We start from the raw sequence: 24,282 nt of genomic DNA, 5'->3' as shown, positions 1-24,282 counted from the left end.
TTGTTGAAAAATGAACATAAATTGACTCGCAAATAACTTGAAAACTGTTGAAAAGTATACAGAGAAAAATCTTTATAGAAGAAAAGTTATTTAAAATTAGTCATTTTATCCAATTCCGTACTTTTTTGAACTTATGTTTTTTCACCCACGAGAAGGGGTGAAACTCACATTCTAAAGTTCAGTTTTCTGGTTTATTTCAAGCACCTACCTACCTTCAAAAAATATTTAAAAAACATGATCCAAAATGCCTTAAGGGACGCCAAAATCCTTTTTTGCACACAGGCGCCAGTACCCCTTACGGGGGCCCTGTGTGTACCCAGTACTTTTATTTAACATATCCTTGTCATAGTTGGCAGGAAGTGTAGCTCCTGTACACCCTACTTCATCATCATCATCATCATCATCATCCAGCCTTCTGTCTCCCCTGATTTCTTCCAGTTGAACGTAGGCCTCCCCTAATTTCTTCCAGTTCTGTCGGTCTTGGGTTCTCTGCAACCGACTTTCAGCAACCCTTTTGACGTCATCTGTCCATCGTGTAAGTGATCTACCTCTACTTCGTCTGTCTGCAGGTGGTATACACCCTACTAAATTATGTTAAATAAACGTTTCGGGCTAGTACCAGAGGAGTGCGACAGGGGAAAGTGAATGGTTGGCCCTTCCGAAATTCTACACCACTGAAGGAATTGCTATTTAAGTGCAATTTTTCGATTGTCCGATTCTTTCTAGTAAAATAATATACTCTCCATTCGTAACGATAAAGTCATTATTTTTTTATATATTTGAAGTTCAAAATGAAGCGACATTTTGACTAATATATGCATTAATTATGTCGGTTTTAATGAGCCTTTCGCGGTTTCACCTTAATTTGGCTTGTACTGAGACATGCATGGCTTAAATCAGTTATGGTTCCTTAGATCGTACCCACATTTACTTGGATAACTGTGGTAATTCTAGAGCTAATACATGCAAACAGAGCTCCAACCGGAGACGGAAGGAGCGCTTTTATTAGATCAAAACCAATCGGTGGCGGGTTCGCTCGTCATCGATATGCTTGTCTCAAAGATTAAGCCATGCATGTCTCAGTACAAGCCTAATTATGTCGGTGTTTTTCGGTCATAAGATCCACCCCGTCCATCCACCTCAGCTTTGGTCTACCCCGTCTTCTCATTCCCACGGGTTGCGCTGTTAGAATCTTTTTTATCATGTTTGATTCAGAAGCCCGGGCTACATGTCCTGCAGGCGGTTTCGCTTAATTATAGTGATAATATATTTTCCACCAAACGTATGCTTGTAGATATTCTGCAGTTCAAAGTTATATCTACGCCTCCATATTCCGTTCTCACAGACCGCTCCGAATATCTTACGTAGCACCTTTCTTTCAAAAATCGATAGAGCGGATTCATCTGCTTTAGTTAGCGTCCACGCCTCTGATCCATATGTGAGAACGGGGACTATCAATGTTCTATACAGCCTTATACGAGTTTTTTGAGACAGACGTTTGTTAGCTAAGTACTTTGATAGAATATGATAACACCTGTTTGCAATTATTATTCGTCTTTTTATTTCCCCTGGTGTGTTATTATTGGGGTTAACCGATGTCCCTAGATATATGAACTCTTTGACCGCTTCGAAGTTTTGGTCATTGATGATCAGATCTGCGTCAACATTTCCAGCTCTTGTGTTTGTGTCGCCATGAATTTGGTTTTATTTCGATTTATATGTAACCCCATTCGTTCTGCTGCTGCTACTAGCTCGGTTAGGATTTCCGCAGTTCTCGCTCTGGTTCTTGTTATAATGTCCACGTCGTCTGCATATGCTAGAATTTGGACAGATCTGTTGAATATTGTTCCCCTGCTATCTATATTAGCGTCTCGTACGACCTTTTCTAATGCTACATTAAAAAGTTGACACGCTAGAGCATCTCCCTGCCTTAACCCCCTATGTATTTCAAATAGGGTGGACGAGTCGTTTTGAATTTTTACTGCTGATATCATCTTCGCCGTTGTCACTTTTATCATACATATGAGTTTTTTTGGAATTCCTAACTCATTCATAGCGTTGTAGAGACTTGGTCTTAAGACACTGTCATATGCAGCTTTAAAATCGACAAAAATATGGTACATATCTATGTTAAACTCCTGAGGTTTTTCCAGGATCTGTCGTAGTGTAAAGATCTGGTTAATGGTTGAACGTTCACGCCTGAATCCTGCCTGATATTTCCCCTAGAAGCGTTTCGGTATAAGGCTTCAATCTCTCGTGCAAAATATTTGACAATACAGTCGAACCCGCTTATTAGAATACCGCTTATAGCAATATCCCGGTTTAAGGAATAGAAATTTGACGCCCCGAAACATTTTTACTAGCCACTAACGATCGGTTATTAGAATATCCCGGTTATCGGAATACTTTTGCTTGTCACGAAGGCTATTCCAATAAGCGGGTTCGACTGTATCTTGTATGCTGTATTTAGGAGAGTTATTTCGGGGTAATTATTGCATTCCAGTTGGTTTCCCTTTTTGTGTAACGGGCATATTAAGCCTAGCCTAAGCTCCATTCTTCAGGCATTTGCTCCTCAGACCAAGTTTTACAAACAATTTTACAACAACTGGGATGCCATCGCTGCCGGGGGATTTGTGTTTTCTTAGTTTTTCTATAGATATTTTCACTTCTTCTACCGAGGGGGGTTCCACGAATTCCTCATTTCGGTATTCCAGCTCTATATTGTTAGTAGGTTCTCCTTCCAGTAACTCTCGAAAGTGCTCTACCCATCGTAACAGGATATCCTCTTTGTTGGTAAGTAAGGTACCTTCCTTATCATTACAATAGTTGATTCTCGGTTTGAATTCTTTTCTAATAATATTTATTTGATGATAGAACTTTCTTGTTTCTCCGTGACTCATATGGCTTTCGAGCCGTTCTAATATGTCATTTTCCGAGTCTCGTTTCTTTTTTCGGTGTATGCGTTTTTCCTCTCTCCTTAAGTTTTTGTATCTATCTATTGTTGTCCTAGTTTTCCGTTGTTGCATGGTCCTAAATGCCTCGTTCTTCTCATCTGTTATTTTTTTTGCAGTCTTGGTCGAACCAGTCGTTTCTTTCTTGGGTTCGGGATATTCCTAATGTGCTTTCGGCTGCTAATTTCAGAGCCTCCTTGCAGTTGTTCCACATTTCCGTGCTTAACTGGTCGACTGCCCAGGTGTGTTTCTAGGGTTTCCTTTATATGTGACTGGAACTGTTTCTCTATGTTTTCATTTTTTAGGATATTATGTAAATTATGTTTTACTTGTCTAGTGCCCCTTTCTTTCTTGGCATTGGAAATTCTTTGACGTAACTTGGCCCCTACCAAGAAAGGGTCTGTGTCACTGTTTGCGCCTCTGTAACTTCTGACGTCCATTAGGTTTGTAAAGTGCCTTCTATCAATTATAACATGGTCATATCCTCTTCTCTCCGATTTCCCCAGGCATCATACTTTGGGTCTTTCCGAATTGCAAAGAACGAAATGTCACGGATGTACTAGAGCCATCTACCGAAAAACAAAGTAAGTGATCAATCGAAGTAGCACAGAAAACGACAATAAATATCGTTACTATACCACCAGATTGACAAGAGGTGGAATACTTTCTTTGGTTACAACCTCCCGAGATTTTCAAAAATTATAAATCTTACAGGATGCCGAGGAAATTAAGATGAGAGAATTTTAAATAATTCACAACCTATCGGCTCAGCGTGGTAAAAGTTCCAACAAGAAAGATTCCTTAGTACTCAACAAAAGAGTAAATTAATTAAAATGTATAAACATTTTCAATTTCTTTGCAACACGGAAATGCAGCAGCTGCATAATACTCGGCATCCTGTATGATTTATAATTTTTGAAAATCTCGGGAGGTTGTAACCAAAGAAAGTATTCCACCTGTTGTCAATCTGGTGGTATGGGAACGATATTTATTGTCGTTTTGTGTGCTACTTCGATTGATAACTTAGAAAATAGAAAGTTTCGACATTAAATTCATTAGTATTTTCTAATATTTCAGGAGTGGAAATAGAAACGTCAAAAACAAACGTACAATTTATTATTACAATCAATTGTGGTTTAATCCCACGGTTATTAGAGTAATGTCTAAGAACCGTGGTTTAATCCCACAAACATGAAACAAGAAAATTTTCTTTAATAATTAATTATTGAAATTGAAATAAAATTTCGCCCATCTTACTGCAACCAATATAACACACTACAGAATATTAAATGGAAATGCAATGTATATTTTTTTGCAGAATTCTTTACCAGTAATGATGGCTAGATTTGAAAAGAGGGCAGCACTATATATATTTTACATGATTTTACAAGATAAATAAATGAAAGATTTTGTTCGTTGCCATTGGTTCGTTAGAAAAGTAGTGGGGTTTTCACCAATCAACCTCATTTAAATTATTATATTGTAACCATTCATAAAGATAGACACGTGTTTTTGACGTACATGTCAATGGAAGAATAACACTTTTGACAAATACAAAAACATTTCAAAACAAAACCTGTTCCCACTTACTAAGTGTCAAGTCGAAGTTCCAAGTGCAAATAATCATCATCAAAACCTCATTTGTTCGAACGTTAATTTTATTGTTGATGTCCTCGTTACTCGAAGATCGGTGATTAATAAATACCCAATATCAATTCAATATTATCATTGTTTTCGGTATGAGCTAGCAGTGTATGTGTGATAAGATTAGGTACACTATTAGTTGGTGATAACTTTTCTAGTGGTGTTTTAGTGGATTAGAACATTTTATTTAAACGGTAGTCGCTTCTTTGTCCTCTAAATTATTTGTTTTAAATCTTTTTAAGATGGCCACCGAAGGACTCTTAAAAAATAAGTCTGATGTGAAGTTGCAAATCGTATCTAATCAACCAAAAAAGTTAGTTCATTTACCTGAGAGACCCAAAGTTGATTTGGCTTTTTCGGACTTGGAATATGTGGTTAAGCAAGGGAGCAGTAAGTACAACAACTCTTTAATTATGTTAATTAAGGTTAATATATTGCCAATAATCAATTTAATTTTGATAACTGTGAAGGACAGAGTACATTAATTATTGGTTTAATCTCATACTACATACTTAAGGGCACCCGAAGTCCCATTTAACGACAATGTTAACATTATGTCACATAGCTAAAGCACTTAAGAGACCTAATTTTTGTTTTATTTTGAAACTAGATGTATTGTTTAGGGCCGCCTAGATTTTTGTAAAGTTAGAGCAGGCCCGGCCCCAGGGGTGGGCGAACTGGGCGGCCGCCCAGGGCGGCAAATGTAGGGGCGGCAAATGTAGGGGCAGCGGCAAATTTTTGAAATCGAAGAAATAATAAATTATGTTTTTAATATTATAAAAAATCAATATTATGAATAAGAGCGGCAAAAATGCAACTGAAAAAGAAGAATTAAGCACAACAGTGTCTTCCATTGAGGGGCGACTCTGATAAACTTTTTCATCGCAACAATGGTAATTTTTTAAAGTTTGTTGAGATCTTTGGAAAATTTAATTCGGTTTTACAAGTGCACATTAGGACAACAACGAATGATAGTAACAAGCAGCATCACTACTTGGAAAAAACGTATTCAAAACGAAATTATTCAGCTCCTCCATGACCAAATCAAAAATAAAATTTTAAACTTTTTGAAATCAGCAAAGTATTATTGCATAATTTTAGATTGTACACCTGATATTTCTGGGGAGAAACAAATGACTATTGTTGTATATTTTGACGATTTAGCTTCCTGTTCACAAAGTGTTAACATTGCAAAACATTTTCTTGGATTTGTGCCTGTACTGGAAACCACTGACTTGGGACTTAAAGAAGTAATTTTGTAAAAACTGAATGAACTGGGAATACCTTTGCACTTGGAAGATATGAGAGGGCAAGGATATGATAATGGGACAAACACGAAAGGGAAGAACTTTTTATCCCATTTTTTAGCCATTCGCTCAACTTGGTCGTGAATGATGGTGCTAAAGCCTCACGGTTTGCAGTTTCTTTCTGTTCCTTGATAAAAATAAAAATTTACAACTTTTCTCAGCATCTGTTCATCATTGGGCTACACTGAAAAATCATATTTCTAGCACAACATTGAAACCTTTGTCCGAAACTAGATGGTAGGTACTTTCCCATTGTACCACATTGTGAGAAATTGATGCAATTACTCCGATCAGATACCAAATTGAAGAAATCTACGATGCTCTTGTAAAGATCACTGTCAATAAAAACAACGATAAACTGGTTGTTTATGAGGCAAGCTGTTTGGCAAATCAAATCCGTGATTTTACTTTTCTTTGCTAAATGGTAATATGACATGATATTTTACTTCACATCAACGTAGTCAGCAAATCATTGCAGAGTATTGATATGGGAATGTATCAGCTGTAGAAAAAACTATCTGATAGCTTTCTCTATCAGAAAAAACGGAAATACCATTTTAAATCTCTCAGAAATGATTATAGACACAACCGTTAATGCATTAAGTGATAGATTTCAGCAAATTAAGAGCCATGGTGAAATTTTTGAGTTTTGTACAACATAAACCAAATTAAAGATAATATGACTGCTAGTGATTTAAATGTTTTAAGCTCTTTAACTTTTGATGAGTCAAAAGATCTAAATTATGCTGATCTAAAAGATAGACTTAACATACTTTCCACGATTGTGAAGCCCAAGAGTACATCTTTAGAGACCCTGAAAATTATTGGAGAGTATGATTTTGATTTCGCACCCAAATTAGTGTTGCTTTAAGGATTTTATTAACCGTACCAGTGACAGTGGCCTCTAGAGAGAGAGAAGCTTTTCAAAGCTAAAACTAATAAAAAATTACTTAAAATCAACTATGTCCCAGAAACGTTTGAGTGCTCTAGCGACAATCTCTATTGAACACGAAATAGCTGAGTCCCTGGATCTTGGAGAAATATAAAAAGACTTTTCCCGTGCCAATACAAGAATAGTGCTACTTACTTAAAAATGTAAGTGTATTATGGATATGCATAGTGAGTTTTTGGATATTAAAGCATGTTAATATATAGTACTGTAGTAAAATTTCATGAAAGTATTGCAAATATATGTGGTTTTAAGCGTGTATCGTTCAAATAAAGTAGAAAATGGCGTATTAAATAATTTAGCACAAAGCACACATCAATAAAAATACAATCTTGGCGATAGCTGAAGGAAGGTTGTTAGTCTTGGATCTACCAAGGAGGTCGGGGAGAGGGGGCGGAGGTCGCCAATCTTGCCCAGGGCGGCAAAATCCCTAGGGCCGGGCCTGAGTTAGAGTGATGATAAATAACATTTATTATAAATTTTTGAAAATACTCATACAAAAAAACCCAAAAATGTTTAGATTTTATTTTTTATTTTACTTGTTTTTGTACATTTTTCAATAAAACTTTACAGGGAACTTGGAAATATCTATCTACAACTACTGTAAAAATTTGGACCTTCTATTATCTAAGGATCCAGAGATTTCTGACATCAAAAGTAAAAAAACCTAGTATTTGGGAAGTTGCAAAAATATAAAAGGCTCTAATATTCTATAAAGAAAGCTACCAGTACCAGTGGTGTAACCAAGAAGGATTTTGGGGTTATAACCCCCCATTGGGATGTACTTTGAGCTTAATCCATACTCCAGAGACCCTACAGTAGTTTTAACCCCCTCCCCCCTCCCCTTTGGATCATCCTGGTTATGCAGTTGACTGGTACAGGGATGTTCAAAAAACGAATCATTTTGTAGCCATGGATATTTTCTACTATAATGTGTTATATATCATTGGAAAGAGAAGATTTCAGAGAATAATTTTTAATCATAACCCAAAAAGACTTGAAAAATTCAATTTTTGAACTTTGGCTGCCCTTAAGCAAAGTATGAAAAGTTTAATTGCAAATTTACCTTTTGTCCATAAGTTAATTTTGGCCTATTGTAAATCATTGAAATGTGTAATATATGTATTAACTTGTTTATTGGTTCTAGTAAATTTATAGCTATTGAGCCCACACTTAAAAAAATTATTACCTCTCTCATGAGACTTTTTTTCAGTTATTCATGTTGAGTTGGACAACTTTTCTATTTTGGAAAATTTTTGGGAGGGGGCATTTCATAAATATACTACCTACTACTACATATCAATTTTTTTAATGTTCTTCGCTGTTTTCCAACTTCCAATCGCCACTTCGTCCGGTTGTTCCATAGGTCTTCTTCTATGGTCCTTTCTCTCAGTTCTTTATTTATTTCTTCGCTCCAACTTTTTCTCTGTCTACCTCGTCTTCTTTTTCCTTCTGGTTGCCATTTTAATATTTCTTTTGGTATTCAGTGTTCATCCCTTCTTTGTATATGTTCGAACCAGATATGTTGTTTTGTTGTTAGATCATCCGTGATTGTTCGTTTGATTCCCATTATTTCTCTAATGCGATCATTGGTAATCCTTTCTCTTCTAGATCTTCCTACGGCTCTTCTCCAAAAATCCATTTCTGTTCCTCTCAGCGTTGCCAGTATTCTTTCTTTCAGTGGCCATACCTCACAGCTGTATAAAGTGATACTTTTTGCTATAGTCTGTAAAGAGGATATATGAGACTATATTTCATAAATATAGAGGTTTCTAAACTTTGGTGTGTCCTGGCAACTGGAGTACCCTTAAAAACTTGTCGGACAATACTACCAGTTAATTGTAAATATTTAATCAAACAATCCTGCAAAAATCAGCTGTGAGGGTATAAATTTTATGACTTATTATGATGCGTGCACCGCCCATATGGGGGGCACACTATGGAGTCATAAATTATGTTTTTTGCAGAATTTTTTGATAAAAATACTTACAATTTACTAGTAATATTGTCTGACAAATTTTTAAGGTTAAGTATAGCTCCCTGACCTGACTGAACTGTGGTTGGTGAGAGAAATCCTGTCTTCGTAAAGTTTAGGTTGGTGTACGACTGTATTTATGAAGTTATTATATTATTTTCTTGAAAATTTTAGAAAAAGAAAAGTTGTCCGACTCACCATGAATAACTGAATAAAAAAAGTTTCATGAGGGAAGTAATCATTTTTTTTTAGTGTGGGCCCAAGGTCTATTGAAGATGGAGTTGTTTAACATTACAAATACAGACATTATTAAATTTCTCTTTTAAGCAATATTTATAAATCCATATTTTCAACTTGTGAGTGCTAATGTTGCAATTTGGAAATCATTAATGACTAAATTGATGTACTTAAACAAACCAAACATATGTATTAAGTAATGGTAATAACATTATTACTAAAATATAAATTGGTTAATAATTTCAGTAATCGTCTTAAGAGGTTTATTACAGTAAATTTTATAATGACTTTGTTAAAAAGAAGTTAGACTGATATAGAATTTTTTATTATTAATTTTTAATAAAAGTTATTTAAGTTTCTTCAAAAAGGGTGAAGTTTTCTAAGAGATTCTTGATTTCATCCCTTGATTCTTAATGTAGACATTGGTTTTTTGACAGTTTCTAGCCTTGTTTTCTCCACTGTCTTTATTCTTTATTGGGGGCTGTTGTCATTCATGTTATTCTGACATGTTTTTAAAGGTAATACAGTAAATCCTCGATATAACGCACTAATTGGGGGGACGGGGTGTCCGTTAAAACCGAAAGTCAGTTATAATAATAGGTTTAAAATAAACCAAAAACCTATTTTTACCCATATGTGGACTGTATTTAAATATAAATAAAAAAGACAAAACAAACAAAATTGTATTTAATTGTCTTACTCGTGAAGTGACGTTGCTGTGTGATATCGACCATATCGACACGCTTGCTTTCAGTAATCCTGCTTTGAAAAAGGAATCAAATTTTGTTTGCACTTTTGAGGTTCGCTGTTTTTTTTTTGATAATCAACTCTCTAAAATTATGCCGCCCTTTTGTATCCTCTGCGTTATCTTCATCATGCAATACAACTATTACTTCATCTTAAAACTTTCAGCATTATATTCGTTTGGTTGCTAAAATTCCAAAATTACTCTCTGATCCATGAGTTGAATAAGCAATGTTGTATTTTTTGGCAAAAAAATTCAGCTAAACTTGCCATCTTCTGAATGTAGAATATTTTCTGGGGGATCTACCGGCGGTACTCCCAGTTTCTTCTCTTGAAATTTTCTCACTGCAGGTACAAATTCTTAAAAAATACCAATTTTTGATCCTGTCCTTGCTGATTTTTCTTCCAGAACTCGATTTCTTTACATTCAATTTTTTTTAGATTTGAAAGGATTTTTTGTCCTTTATATCTGAAGTCCATTACATAGAGGTCCGTTATATCGAGGTTTTACTGTACTTGGATATCGTAATCGTCTTTCTCTCTTTTATTCAGTTTATTTATTCATCAACGGGATAAACCCAATACATACAAAATACAATAAAGCAGAGCTTTCGTCATAATAATGAAAATATAAAAATTAAATACACGTAAAACTACAACTATAAAATACAAACATAAAAAATAAAAAAGAATATAAATTATTTTCAAATGATGAAGACAACTGATTCAATTACAACAGTTAAATCTATGTAAAGAGAAATCCCGACATACAATATCTGCTGTCGAGATTCTCTTTAATTTAAGTTTGAAGCAAGTAGCTGAGACACTAGCCAAGTAGCAAGATAAAGTGAAGTGACAGTGACAAAATGTCATGAATAAACTTTCTTAAAATTACTTAATGTCATAAATGATTAAGAATTTTTTAACGTAGAATAATTAGCTTAAATTGTTGTTTCTTTGTATTTTCAGGTAGTATAATTTTAAGTTTGTAAATATTGTAAAATTAATAAACTTTGTATTTTCAGAGCAACATCAATTTAGTTTAAAAAAAAGTCAAAAGTCCCAAGTCCCAGTCTATAGTGGTGTAAAAAGTAACATATTACAAAACAACAATTTTGCTTAAGTACACTCAAAAATGGAAAAATTAAGGTTTGACTTTAAAATGGTAGGAGCACAAGATGGAAAAACAAATATGATGTGTATAACTTCAATTGGCACACCAGATGGAAAAACCTTTTTATTACCAGATGAGTTTCAGCCAGCGAATTTGCACAAAGAAGTGTGCAAAACACAGGTATATGCAAGAATAAAAAACTCTATAAAGAAAAGAAATAAATCTAGAAAAGTGTGGATAACCTTAACAGAAGAATTATCAAAAATCTATCTAGATGAAGATGAAAATTTATATTTTGAGAATCAATATTTAGAAGAACTGACAGAGAGTGATAGTGAACCCACATCAGATGTTCAAGTTGACACAATACAAAAACTATTGGAAAAACTGATGGAAAATAAAGAACAAACATCTGAAATTCAGAATTTAAGCAAGATAGCAAAAGATTTTATGATTGAAAAATTTGATGGAAAAAATATAAACGCAAACCAATGGCTATCTGAATTTGAAAGAGAATGCGAACGTTGTTTAATTCTAGAAGAAAAGAAAAAGATTGAAATTTTAAAATTTTTCCTTGAAAAGGCAAGTATAGACTGGTACAGCTGTATGATACTAAAATTTACAGTAGAATCAGATTGGGAAGACTGGAAAAATAATTTTTGTGAAACTTTTGGAAGTAAAGGGTGGTCTCAAATCCGATATGCTCACACATTTAAATACCAGACTGGTTCCTTATTAGAATATGCAATAAAAAAGGAAAAGCTACTACTGCAGGTGAGTAAATCCATTGACACAAGCACATTAATAGATTTAATAGCCATTGGCCTACCAAATAATGTTGCAGATAAAATTGATAGAGAAATATTACAAGGTACCCAAGATTTGTACAATGAGATAGGTAAACTTGAACACCTTGCAACTAGAAGTCTAATGAAAAAGAAAAAATATGCAGAAAATAAATTCAAACAATCAGAGGAAAAAACTCCTTGTAAAATATGTGAAAATGCAAATAGAGGAAAACGGTTCCATTCTGAGGAGAATTGCTGGTTTAAAGAAAAAAAAGATAAAGCTGGTCAAGTGAGGACAATAAATAACAATGCAATGTTAGAAGTGGAATTGAGCAACGAGAATCCAAAAAACTTACAATAATACCATTAATTGTGTTCAACGTAAAAATAAACAACATACTGAATGTGAATGCACTGTATGATCCAGGATCCAATGTGTCACTGATAAATTCAAAAATATTGAAAATAAAACAGAAGGAATGGAATAATAAACATTCAGTTAATCTAAACACAATTAATGGTAGTTCAAAAACAAAAGGTATGGTTACATTAAAATTAAAAATTTTAGACGTTGAAAATGAAATGAATGTTTTTGTTATAGAAAATGAAGAATTTAAGTATGATTTTTTAGCGGGTTTGGACTGTTGTTTAAAATTTAATATAAGTCACAATGAGAGACTAGAGATTATACATAACAATGATAGAAATATAGAATCACCAGAAAAAAATAAATATGTCAAAATTCCTGATGTACTAGGTGACATAAACAAAAAAGAATATAAAATTAATTTCAATGAAAATTTAAATATTGATCAATTTGAAATAGAAAAAAATCATCTAGATTTAGATAAACAAGTTAAAATTGAAGAAATAATTGATAAATATGCAACGGTATTTGCCAAGGATAAATATGATGTTGGTACAGTTAAAGATTATGAAGCCCACATTGATCTAATGGTAGAAAAATACTGTTACAAACGCCCCTACAGATGCACAATGGAGGACAGAAAAGAGATAGAAAATCAAGTAACAAAATTATTGGAAAAGGGTTTAATTGAAGAATCATATAGTCCTTTTGCTGCTCCTGTTACATTGGCATATAAAAAAGAAGAGGGAAAAAAATCAAGACTGTGTATAGACTTTAGAGAACTTAACAAAATAGTCACACCTCAATCACAGCCTTTTCCATTGATAGAAGATTTAATAATAAAAACAGTAAACTGTAATTACTTTACAACATTAGACATTAACTCTGCGTTCTGGTCAATTCCAATGAAAATTGAAGATAAACATAAAACAGCATTTGTAACACAAGAGGGACACTTCCAATGGACCTGTCTACCATTTGGATTAAAGACATCACCAGCCATTTTCCAAAGAATACTGAGTAACATAATAAGAAAATATAAAATGTCAGATTTTGCAATAAACTTTATTGATGATATTATAATATTCTCTAAGACATTCACAGATCATATTTCACATATATCTACATTATTGGAAACAATTATGAAAGAAGGGTTTAAACTAAAATTCTCAAAATGCTCATTTGCGAAAAATAGCGCAAAATATTTGGGTCATATAATCGAAAAGAATTCGGTGAGACCATTAAAAGATTACCTGACCGCTGTAAAAGATTTTCCAGTTCCGGAAAAGAAAAAAAATATCCGTCAATTTTTGGGAAAAATAAATTTTCATCAAAAATTTATACCACACAGAGCAGTTATACTTGAACCGCTATATAACCTATTAAGGAAAGATGTTAAGTTCATCTGGACAAAAGAATGTCAAGAAGCCTTCGATAAGATAAAAAATTGGTTGTGTTCACAACCAATTCTGAAGATATTTGACCCAAACGTCCCAATTAAAATCTACACAGATGCATGCATGATTGGTGTGGGAGCTGTGCTAAAACAGGACGATGAAAATGGTAATAGTAGACCAGTGGCATATTTTTCAAAAAAATTAACAGAAGCACAAAAGAAGAAAAAAGCAATATATCTAGAATGCTTAGCCATAAAAGAAGCTGTAAAATATTGGCAACATTGGCTAATGGGCAAAGAATTTAAGGTATATTCTGACCATAAACCCTTAGAAAATATGAATTTTAAAGCTAGAACTGATGAAGAATTAGGTGATTTGGCTTACTACTTATCACAGTACAACTTTAGGGTTAAATATAATCCAGGGGCAACAAACCAAGAAGCGGACTGTCTGAGCAGAAATCCAGTATTAGAACCAGAGGAAAATTTGGACGATTTTCTTCAGTTTGTAAACCACTATTATAGTGATTTACAAATGAGTGAATCCATAAGAAAAATTAACTTAATAGATATCGCAGAGATACAACAAGATCAAAGAGATTTACACAATAGTAATTTGACATTTAAGAATGGAATCTATTATAGAAAAATAAGAAAAAGAGACAAAATTTTAATATCAGAAAATTTTAGTATAGATCTAATAAAAAGGACACATTACACCTACTGCCATTTAGGACAAACACAGATGATAAACAAGATAACTCCATTTTATACAGCAAAATACTTATTAAAAAATATAAGAAAAATATGCAATAACTGTGAAATTTGTTTGAAAAACAAATCAAGAAGAAAACCCAAATATGGATGGATGTCACATTTAGGTCCAGCAAAACGACCATTTGAAATAGTTTCTATAGACACTGTTGGAGGATTTGGTGGATGTCGGTCAACAAAGAAGTACCTCCATATATTAATTGACCATTTTACAAGGTACGTTTATATTTTAACATCACAGAATCAAAGTGCAACGGACTTTATAAAATTGACAAAAATGGTAACAGACAATTACCAAGTCGACATAGTGTTAGCAGATCAATACCCTGGAATAAACTCGAAAGAATACAAACAATTTCTTAAGAATAATAATACAAAACTAGTATTCACTGCTGTTGATGCACCATTTTCCAATGGGCTGAATGAAAGAGTAAACCAAACGCTCGTAAATAAAATAAGATGTAAAATAAATGAAACAAAGAACAAAATTGCATGGTCAACAGTTGCACAAAAATGTGTAGCAGCCTACAATAAAACAGAGCATACGATAACAAGGTTTACTCCAAAATATCTAGTAGAAGGTGAAAACACAAACATACTACCTGATGAAATAAGACCTACAGTCACACGAGAAGAATTAAGTAAAGATAGAAAATTAGCATTGAAATATACATTAAAATCACATGAATGCAACAAAAGAAGATTTGATGCACATCGAAAAGACCTACAACTAAATGTTGGAGACCAAGTATACGTGGAAAATGGTAATAAATTAAACAGAGCAAAGCTAAACGAATTGCGAACTGGACCGTACACAATTAAGAAGAAATGGTCGAATTCTATCTACGAATTGGACACTGGACACAGTAAAGAAGAGTCAAACCTGTTCCACATTACAAAACTAACACCGTTGTTTGAAGAATCCAAAAATGACCACACAAATACCTGTCTAGTTCTCACCTGAAGGGGGGGAGATGTAAAGAGAAATCCCGACATACAATATCTGCTGTCGAGATTCTCTTTAATTTAAGTTTGAAGCAAGTAGCTGAGACACTAGCCAAGTAGCAAGATAAAGTGAAGTGACAGTGACAAAATGTCATGAATAAACTTTCTTAAAATTACTTAATGTCATAAATGATTAAGAATTTTTTAACGTAGAATAATTAGCTTAAATTGTTGTTTCTTTGTATTTTCAGGTAGTATAATTTTAAGTTTGTAAATATTGTAAAATTAATAAACTTTGTATTTTCAGAGCAACATCAATTTAGTTTAAAAAAAAGTCAAAAGTCCCAAGTCCCAGTCTATAGTGGTGTAAAAAGTAACATATTACATCTATTTAATTTTTTTATTTTCAAATTCAAAATTCAAGACGCCCGAGTTCTTGTTTAATAGAGGAAATTGAAGAACCAAACAGATCTATTAGATGACTAAACTTGTTTCCATACAGGGTCAATCTACTAATTGGTGCATATTGACCATAATTTGTAGCATGCCGTTGTTCTTTGAATATTTGTGGATTTCGTGTCAATCTAGCAGGTATATTAAAGCACACAAGACCTATCAATTCTTCGGGAGAGATAATTTTGCGAAGATAACAAATATCCAACATGTGTTCATCATTGTTTGCATATTATCACAGTTATTATGTTGAAATTACCAACTACTTTTTGTTGAAGTAAAAGAGGTATTTAAAACACATTCCCTGATAAGTTGGTCCCATGCGACCAATACCAGTATTGCCTTAACTCGCCACGTAGGTCCCATAATATTTTGCATAATATCATTGTAGTTACACCCGAAAAATAACTTAAAACCATAAAAATTTACAAAAAGGTATCGAAAATTTCTTCATGAGGAATTTGGGATGCAATGACATACACCTATTTAATGCTTGTTAAGCTGCGTGTTCATAATAATGGGTGCGTTCGGACGACCATAGCGGCTGGCGGTCAGCAGAAATCGGCTGAGTGGTTGTATCCAGCCGTGATAGGGAAAGCTTAGTAAATCTCTCAGCGGCTGGCTTCCAGCGGTGACGTCTGACAGCTACTGCTGGCTCAGCTGTCCAGCCGCTGTGGTCGTCCGAACGCACCCATTGTCTAATATCTCAGACTAAAAGATCCACATGAACTAGAAGGTATATACTGTAAGAATGGTCAATTGAATTATTAGAAAATAGTACCTCGTGGTCCTAGTTATTTGATAGAAAGTGATAAAAATAAAAACATTGAATTTTTAGTAAACTGTATTTAGAAACTCTTACATAAATGTATGACATACGTACTTACATAAAATATTATGCGTGAACCTCACTAAAACAATCTATACAAAAATGTGGCTGATTTTCACAATTTTCGCAATAGGTATCGACTTTTTTGCATTTTTTCCGAAAAAATGCATCACATTCGAGTTATTTGAGATTAACCCGGGAGCAGTCGCGCCGCGCCGTGAGAAAAAATCTCACATTTTATCCTTTTCCGTGATAACTTGATGAAAAATTTTCAACATTGCTTTCCACTCGTAATTGCCTCGAGGAGAATCGTAGTAATGCATGGAATTTTTTTTTATTTTTTTTTTTGTGGAATTTATGGCTTTGTTGAGAATCAAGTAGCTTTAAAATTGTTAAAAATAGATACTTTTAACATAACAAGTACTTAAATAAAAAATATTAGTGGAGTCAATGAAGGTTTTCACCTCCGATTTCGTTGAACCTTAATCAATTTTCATGAAAATTGGTGAGTAGTTAGAAGATACTTCAAGGAACAAAGGTGACATGATGCTAACTTGCGCTTTTACCCTGGGGTGGATGCCACCCCTTCTCGGGGGTGAAATTTTTTTTATTAAAAATAATACCAGTAATCGATAGAGGGGCAACTTCTAAGCAAAATTTGTTATATAAAGTTATTAACATAAATCAATACTTTTTGAGTTATTAAATATCAAAAAATTTATTTTTTCTTAAAAAAAATGCATGTTTTAAAGCTGTTTTTCACGTATTACTCAAAAACTATAACCTTTTGTAAAAAAGCTATAATTACCAAAATTAAAGATAATAAAAAATTTAATACACTCCCCACTTAAAAAACTAAACTAATGTTATTTCAAAGTGAGTTATGGGTAATTGAATGTATATTTTTTTTGACGAGTACTCAAATCTAAGTATTCAAGCTTACATAACGGGAAAACGATGCATTTGATATAATATACTTGTTAAGCACTTGTCAAAATACTTCAGAATACCTATGAAATGAGCTTCAGTAGAAGTTAATAGCATCAAAATTAAACAAGTTATGATGAAAATAAGAGAACCCTTTCGATTTTTTTAGGAAAAAGTGAAAAATAAAACATACGTCATTTCCAAAAAAATTAAAATCTGTAGTAATCCTCACCAAGAATTTCTTTAGGTTAACATAGTTAATGATTTCAACAATTTTGACCGGTTTAGAATGCATATTTTTGAAAAAAAAGGTATAATTTAAAAAATCAGTATTTTTAAAATTATCGTACTTTTCATTTTCTTTTGATAATAAATCCAAAAATACTTTATAAACGTAAAAAATCATATATAACTAAATTTTAGTTTTTTCTGTTCCAAATACTTTATCCATTTTACTATTTCCGTAGAATAAAAAAATAACCGAGATAGAAACGTTTAATATTTCAATTTTGCTGCGAGAACCATGTAACCGTGGCCATTTAGCATTTAACCTTGTATTTTTAAAAAAGTAAGAGGTTTAAAATACTATTTTTGACATTTTTTAATAGCTCTTGAAATTAGCTTTTAATTAGTTTTTAGGTGAACCTTATATCTTAAAAATTAACGGAGTTATTTACAAAACAACAATAACATTTTTTGGAAAAATTTTTAAAAGATACATTTTGAAACATTTTTGGTGCATAAATTTTAATGTTATCAACTTGTTCGAGGGCTTATTTGATAGATATTTCTATGGACTTTGACAAATGTTTAATAAGTTTATGTTATAAAATGCACCATTTTCCCGGTATTTAAGCTAGAATACTTAGATTTGGGTACTCGACGAAAGAAATATACATTCAATTACCTATAACTCACTTTCAGTTAACATTGAAAGGTTTTTCTGGTAAGGAGTTTATTTGATTTTTTATTAGCCTCAATTTTGATAATAATAACTTTTTTGCAAAAACTTATAGTTTTTGAGTTATTTATGAAAAATCAATTAAATATATACATTTTTCTTACGAAAAATTAAAATCTTTGATCTTTAATAACTCAAAAAGTTTTGATTTATTTTACTAAATTTATATAACAAATTTTGCTTATAATTTGCCCCTCTATCGAATTGTGGGGTTATTTTTAATAAAATAATTTTCACCCCCGAGGAGGGGTGGCATCCACCCCCAGGGTAAAAGCGCAAGTTGGCACCATGTCACCTTTGTTCCTTGAGATATCCTTTAACCACTCACCAATTTTAATGCAAATCGATGGAGGTTCAACGAAATCGGAGGTAATAGCTCATATCCGCCTTCAGTGACTGCACTATATTATAAAATAGAAATTTGTTTTAAATTCGTATTTAAATTTGTATTGTGGGATTTTTTCTCTACGCGCGACTACTTACGTGACAGAAGTGAGCGCGACTGCTCCCGGGTTAAAGGTTCTCCATTTCGAGGTTCTTCTAAAATAACCACCCTTTAAAGAGGCATAACTCGGTCGTTATTGGGTTTATATAGGTCTTTCCGACGCGAATTTCTTTGTTAATTAGTTACAATTTTTTATTAGCTACAATTTTGTTCTTAATGATTTTTTCTATAAAATTAAATTTTTTTAAGTTGTTGAAAAACGGTTTTAAAACGTGAGTTTTTTCAATGAAAAATGCATAGTGTCAATCGCTAATAACTTGGAAAGTATCAACTTTGTAAAAAAATTCAATGTAATAGAATTTACTCAAAATTGGTCAACCTATCGAATTCCATAGTTATTTTGATTGAAACAATTTTCATCCCCTAGATGGGGTTGTTTTCACAACTCAGGGCAAAAGCCTGCTTCGGCGTAGGGTAGATTTTGACAAAGGTTATAAATAGGTACTACCTAAATCCAAATTTTCAAGGAAATCCACCTTGATTCTCGGAATTACACGAGAAAATGGTTGTTGATTGGACTACTACTATTTTTACAGATCTCGACTCGACTGACAACATTTATTACAACATTATAATGTTTTTTTACCTATTTGCTTAAAAACTTGTTTTTGGGTAATTAAATAGTGTGATTATGCTGCCTAATTAGTGTAGCAAACCTGTTATTTTACAATTAATTCAATTTTAAAATAGACATGGAAAGTCTGAGTGTTATGTGACGTCAGGCAGTTTTTAATTTGCTAAAGTTGAAACATTGTATATTATGCACTTTTATATCTAATCGAAGTATGCACAATTTTATAAATACAAAGAATACATTGTATGGCAGATTTCCAAACACTTGCCGAAACGAAAACTACAAATAATACTTTTGAGAATTTAGAGGTCATGACCTGGTCAGGTTTTTGAAGAAGAATTTCCCTTGAGTTGCAAATAATATAGTCCTATAAGGATACGTATCCATACGTGGGTGCTCCGTGCTCTGTGTAGCAGCTCCACATAGTGGATACGTTAGCGCTCACCCTCTTCGATTCAACCGGTTTGCACCGTTTGCGGTTTATATATAAGGGAGCGCATGCCGTATCCATTTGAGCAGTTAAACCGAGCACCCACTTATGGATACGTACCTTTAGAGGTAAAACTCACTAACTACACTTTTCAGAGTTGACTAAAACCGATTTAAAGTAAATAGTTATTTTCCTAACAAGTGCAGAAAGTCATTCTTTTCCGCACGCGACTGCAGTTTGCCGAACGACGCGAAGCGAGAGTTCGGCAAGCAGTCGAGTGCAGAAAAGAGACTTTCTGCAAGAGTTAGGAACAATATTTTTTCTAAGAGTCTTTAAAAAATTACCAAATCTTAATCAATTAATTTAATTAATATGAAAATACATACACAAATTAATTCTTTGACAAGGTTGTCAAAACCAAACTTTCAATATAATTAGTTAGCATGACGACGATCTTGGTTTCCATGACGATGATTCAAAACAACTGTTATTGTCTACCGATTTGACTTTCGAATAGTATGTCAAAATAATTTTATTTAATCGAATTGTCATTAGTAATTGCACAAGGGCTCTAAAATTATTGAATTTTTCCCGAGTGACACTTTGACAGTTTTAATTTCACGAGCCGAAGGCGAGTGGAATTATGTCAAAAGTGTCACAAGTGCAAAAATTCTATATTAATTTTAGAGATCGAGTGCAATTTGTTGCGATTATTTCATGAATAAAACTGTTCAAAACCAAAATCTTATTGTAATTTATTTATGTAAGTACAAATTAGTACAATTAAACACACAGTTGTTATAAATATTTTACGGTTGAAAGTCATCACTTTTATAATTTTTAAAACATTAATTGTCATTAATGTCACTGAATGTATTTTTTCGTAGCAACGAAGGGCATCTGACGTAATATACTTGACGACGGGAAATTATCAAAAATTATCGATTTAATTTAGATATCTGTAGCTTTCTATTGGTCAGAATCTCCTATGAATGAAATAATCGCGTTAATTTCATTTAAACAGGAACACAATAAGATATATTTGAAATAAATTAGTAAATAATATCTAAATATTAAAATAAAAATGTGTACCATTTATTTTCGTATTACTCCGTAGAGTAACCAGGTGCATCTTTCAGTTGGAATTTTGCCGGCTGCAGACGGGGGATGTGAATTGCAAAGTGTAGAATTCCTTCCCTCTCGTCTTCACTGCAGCATCCATATGACTTGCAAATTATAGAAGTCTTGGAGGTGTTACCATGAAAATGTACCAATAAGTTTTCAATTTAAAAATCTTTTAGTGATTTTTAATATTTTTCAATATTATTAATTTACTATTAGGATTGAAAACTTGCTTCGTCTATCTAAATATTAGTTTATTGCATGTATTATAATTACTTTAAGGCCATATTAACATATCTAAATTAACACGCGTGCGGAAAAATAAAAACCGCGTGAGGAAAAGTAGCACGCGTGCGGAAAAGTAGCACGCGTGCGGAAAAGTGAAACTTTCTAAACTAAAATGCGTGAGCGAAAGTAGACATTTTTGCACGCTCGTAGAAAAAATTGTTTTTTAAATTCATCTGACTTGAATATTGGAATTTTTATAATGCAACTTTAAGTAAATAAAAACAGATATTTTATGCCATTTTTCGTCACAGTAACTATGATTTATTAAATTTTTGATTAATTTTTGTACTTGATGAGTTTTTACACGAAAACAATAATTGAATATTGTGAAGTTAATGAATTTGTGTCCATAAAGTATAAAGATTTAGGGATTCAAAATGAACTAAATAAGTAACAAAAATGAATTATAGTATAGTAGTACAGAATGTTAAAATTAAAACAGATTATCTAACTTCTAGTGAATTAAACCTGCGAATATACACAATACTTAAGTGGAAAAAATTCTTGTGAATGCACTTTTAATTTCACTCGTATTCTTCACTCTATCAGATATTGTTCTGAAGCTATTTTCTTGTGGCATTTTTATAATCAATTACTTTTAATGGGAAATAAGCCACAATTTTACCAAAAAAATGATTTTATTAACGTTTCGACGCCCAAATCGGGTGTCGTTGTCAAAATACAAAATACTACTACTTAAATTAAACAAAATTGTTGTTGCTAAGTAAAAAAATTCTTCTAATAATTTATTTACTCTGACTCATTTATATTGGCAATTCAGACGTATATTATACATTTTAAAGTAGAAGATTTTAAAATGATATCGCCAATATTTATGAGTTGCGTTCCTGGGACGACTTTACTAAAAGATAGTTCATTCGATTACATGAAATCGATCCCAACTCAAGAATATCCGTCACAAAAAAATCATAGCATGTGATTTGTCTTTAAAAAGACAACCAAATGCAACGATGACAGTAAAAGTCTCCCGTTAGAGATTCCATAGTAAATCACGAGGGAAAACCAGGAGAAAACCTCGTGATACTATCCCGACATCGTAATTATTTGGTCTTACATTTAATTTACTTTCAAAAAACTAATACCAAATTTTGACTTTAATATGTTTAAATTATAAATAATATTAACAATACATAGATATACAATGACTAATACTAAAATATAAAATTTGTATTAACTCGATATTATTGACTTACTAATCGTGGTATTTTCTTTCTATTGACTTCCTCTTTCAGTATGGGTAACCACATCTTACTGCATTCTACCGAGGAATTTGCGACACAATTGGTTTGATTTAGCATAATTAGAGCCGCTTCTTTGATTTTTCTCTTTTTACTATCTGATTCTTTCAGGACTATACTTGAATCTCTCCACTGAACTCTATGTTCATTATCCCATGCATGTTGACATATTTGAGATCTATCAAATTCTCTATTTTTAATACAAGACTGATGTTCACTTATTCTAACGTTTAATGGTCTTGATGTTTCACCTAAATAAAATTGTTCGCATTCACAAGGTATTTTATAAATACAATTCTTTGTTCTTTCTTGTTCACTGTTAGGTTTAGTTTTAGATAGAATAGATCTCAATGTGTTTGTTGTTTTGAATGTTGTTGAAATGTTGAATTTATTTCCTATTGTTTTAAGTTTCTCGGATAGTCCTTTTATATATGGTATTGATATTTTCCTCGTATTATTTCTTGTGGATCCCGTTCTACGTTGTTCTGTTCTATTCGATCCAGTCTTGACAATTCCTTACTTATAAACGATAATGGATAATCATTTTTCAATAAAACAGATATTAACAATTGTTTTTCTTCTAACAATGAATTTTCGTTAAAACAAGTAATTTTGGCTCTATCATATAAGGATTTAATGATTCCCTTCTTAACATTGATGTTGTGATTTGATTTGTAATTGAGTTATCTGTTGGTGTGTGTTGGTTTTCTATACATTTGAGTCTAATATCCAGTATCCTTCTTTGATACTAAAACATCGAGGAAAGGTAGAGTGTTATATTCCTTTTCCATTGTAAATTTTATTGTCTCTTCTTGATCGTTTATAATATTTAGGAATGTATCCAACAATTCTGATCTATGAGGCCATATTGAAAACACATCATCTACATATCTCCACCATACTGTGGGTTTTCAATTTTGTTTAGAAATGATATTAGTTTCGAAATCCTCCATAAATATATTAGCCAATAATGGATATAAAGAAGAGCCCATTGCTAGACCAAAATTTTGTTTATAGAATTCATTATTTAGTTGAAAATAGGTATTATTAGTACATAATGTCAATAACTCCATTATAGCTGATACATTTAGTTTTGTCCTAGTTGTCAATATATTATCATTTTCTAATTTCGTTTTGATTATGTTTAAAGTTTTATCTAATGGCACATTTGTAAATAAACTGTTTGTCTATTTTATTTGTAAATAAACTATCAGATATTGTTAACTCTGGAACTCGACCTACGTTTATGCTTACTAAAGTAGTGTTTGAAAGATCACTACACTCCGTCCAATATACTTACCGTTGCACGTCATCCGCGTCATAGCCCGTGACGTCACATGATACCAACACGAAATATTTAGGCGGTAGGTATGTTCCTTTTTAGAATCATTTAGCCGAGTACACGGGAATTACAGCCACTAGACATATTTTATTAGGTATATACCTACGCGTAGAAATAATATTGGCAGATTTCTATTAATGTACATGAAACATACCCTAATTTGTTTCATTTAATTTGTATAAGTTGAATATAAAGCGTTTGTATAAAGCACACTTGTTCGGATTACACTCTAACTGCGATCGAACAAAGGTGACATTTTGGCATAAATTGGTAACATTTATTTTGACAGTTGCGGTGATGACAACACTTCATATTTGTTTTTATTTTTTACTATAAGCAAATCCCTATTCCACGAACATACGCCTGTTTTGGATTACTTCGACAACGAATATTTTACTGTG

General features: G+C 32.6%; 1 protein-coding gene across 1 annotated transcript in view; it reads left to right on the top strand.

The window, feature by feature from the left end:
• Positions 1-4,478: 4,478 nt before the first annotated feature.
• Positions 4,479-24,282, top strand: part of LOC126883002 (ATP-binding cassette subfamily G member 4) — a 192,607-nt gene continuing 172,803 nt past the window's right edge. Inside the window, exon 1 of the mRNA XM_050648148.1 lies at positions 4,479-4,985. Within this exon, the coding sequence (XP_050504105.1) occupies positions 4,838-4,985 (148 nt within the window). The 5' untranslated portion in view covers positions 4,479-4,837. The remainder of the gene's footprint in view (positions 4,986-24,282) is intronic.

The sequence above is a fragment of the Diabrotica virgifera genome, chromosome 4 (assembly GCF_917563875.1).
Source record: "Diabrotica virgifera virgifera chromosome 4, PGI_DIABVI_V3a".
NCBI classification, from domain to species: domain Eukaryota; kingdom Metazoa; phylum Arthropoda; class Insecta; order Coleoptera; family Chrysomelidae; genus Diabrotica; species Diabrotica virgifera.
Note: the sequence above shows the minus strand (reverse complement) of the source record. Positions and strands in the feature narration are given on the sequence as shown.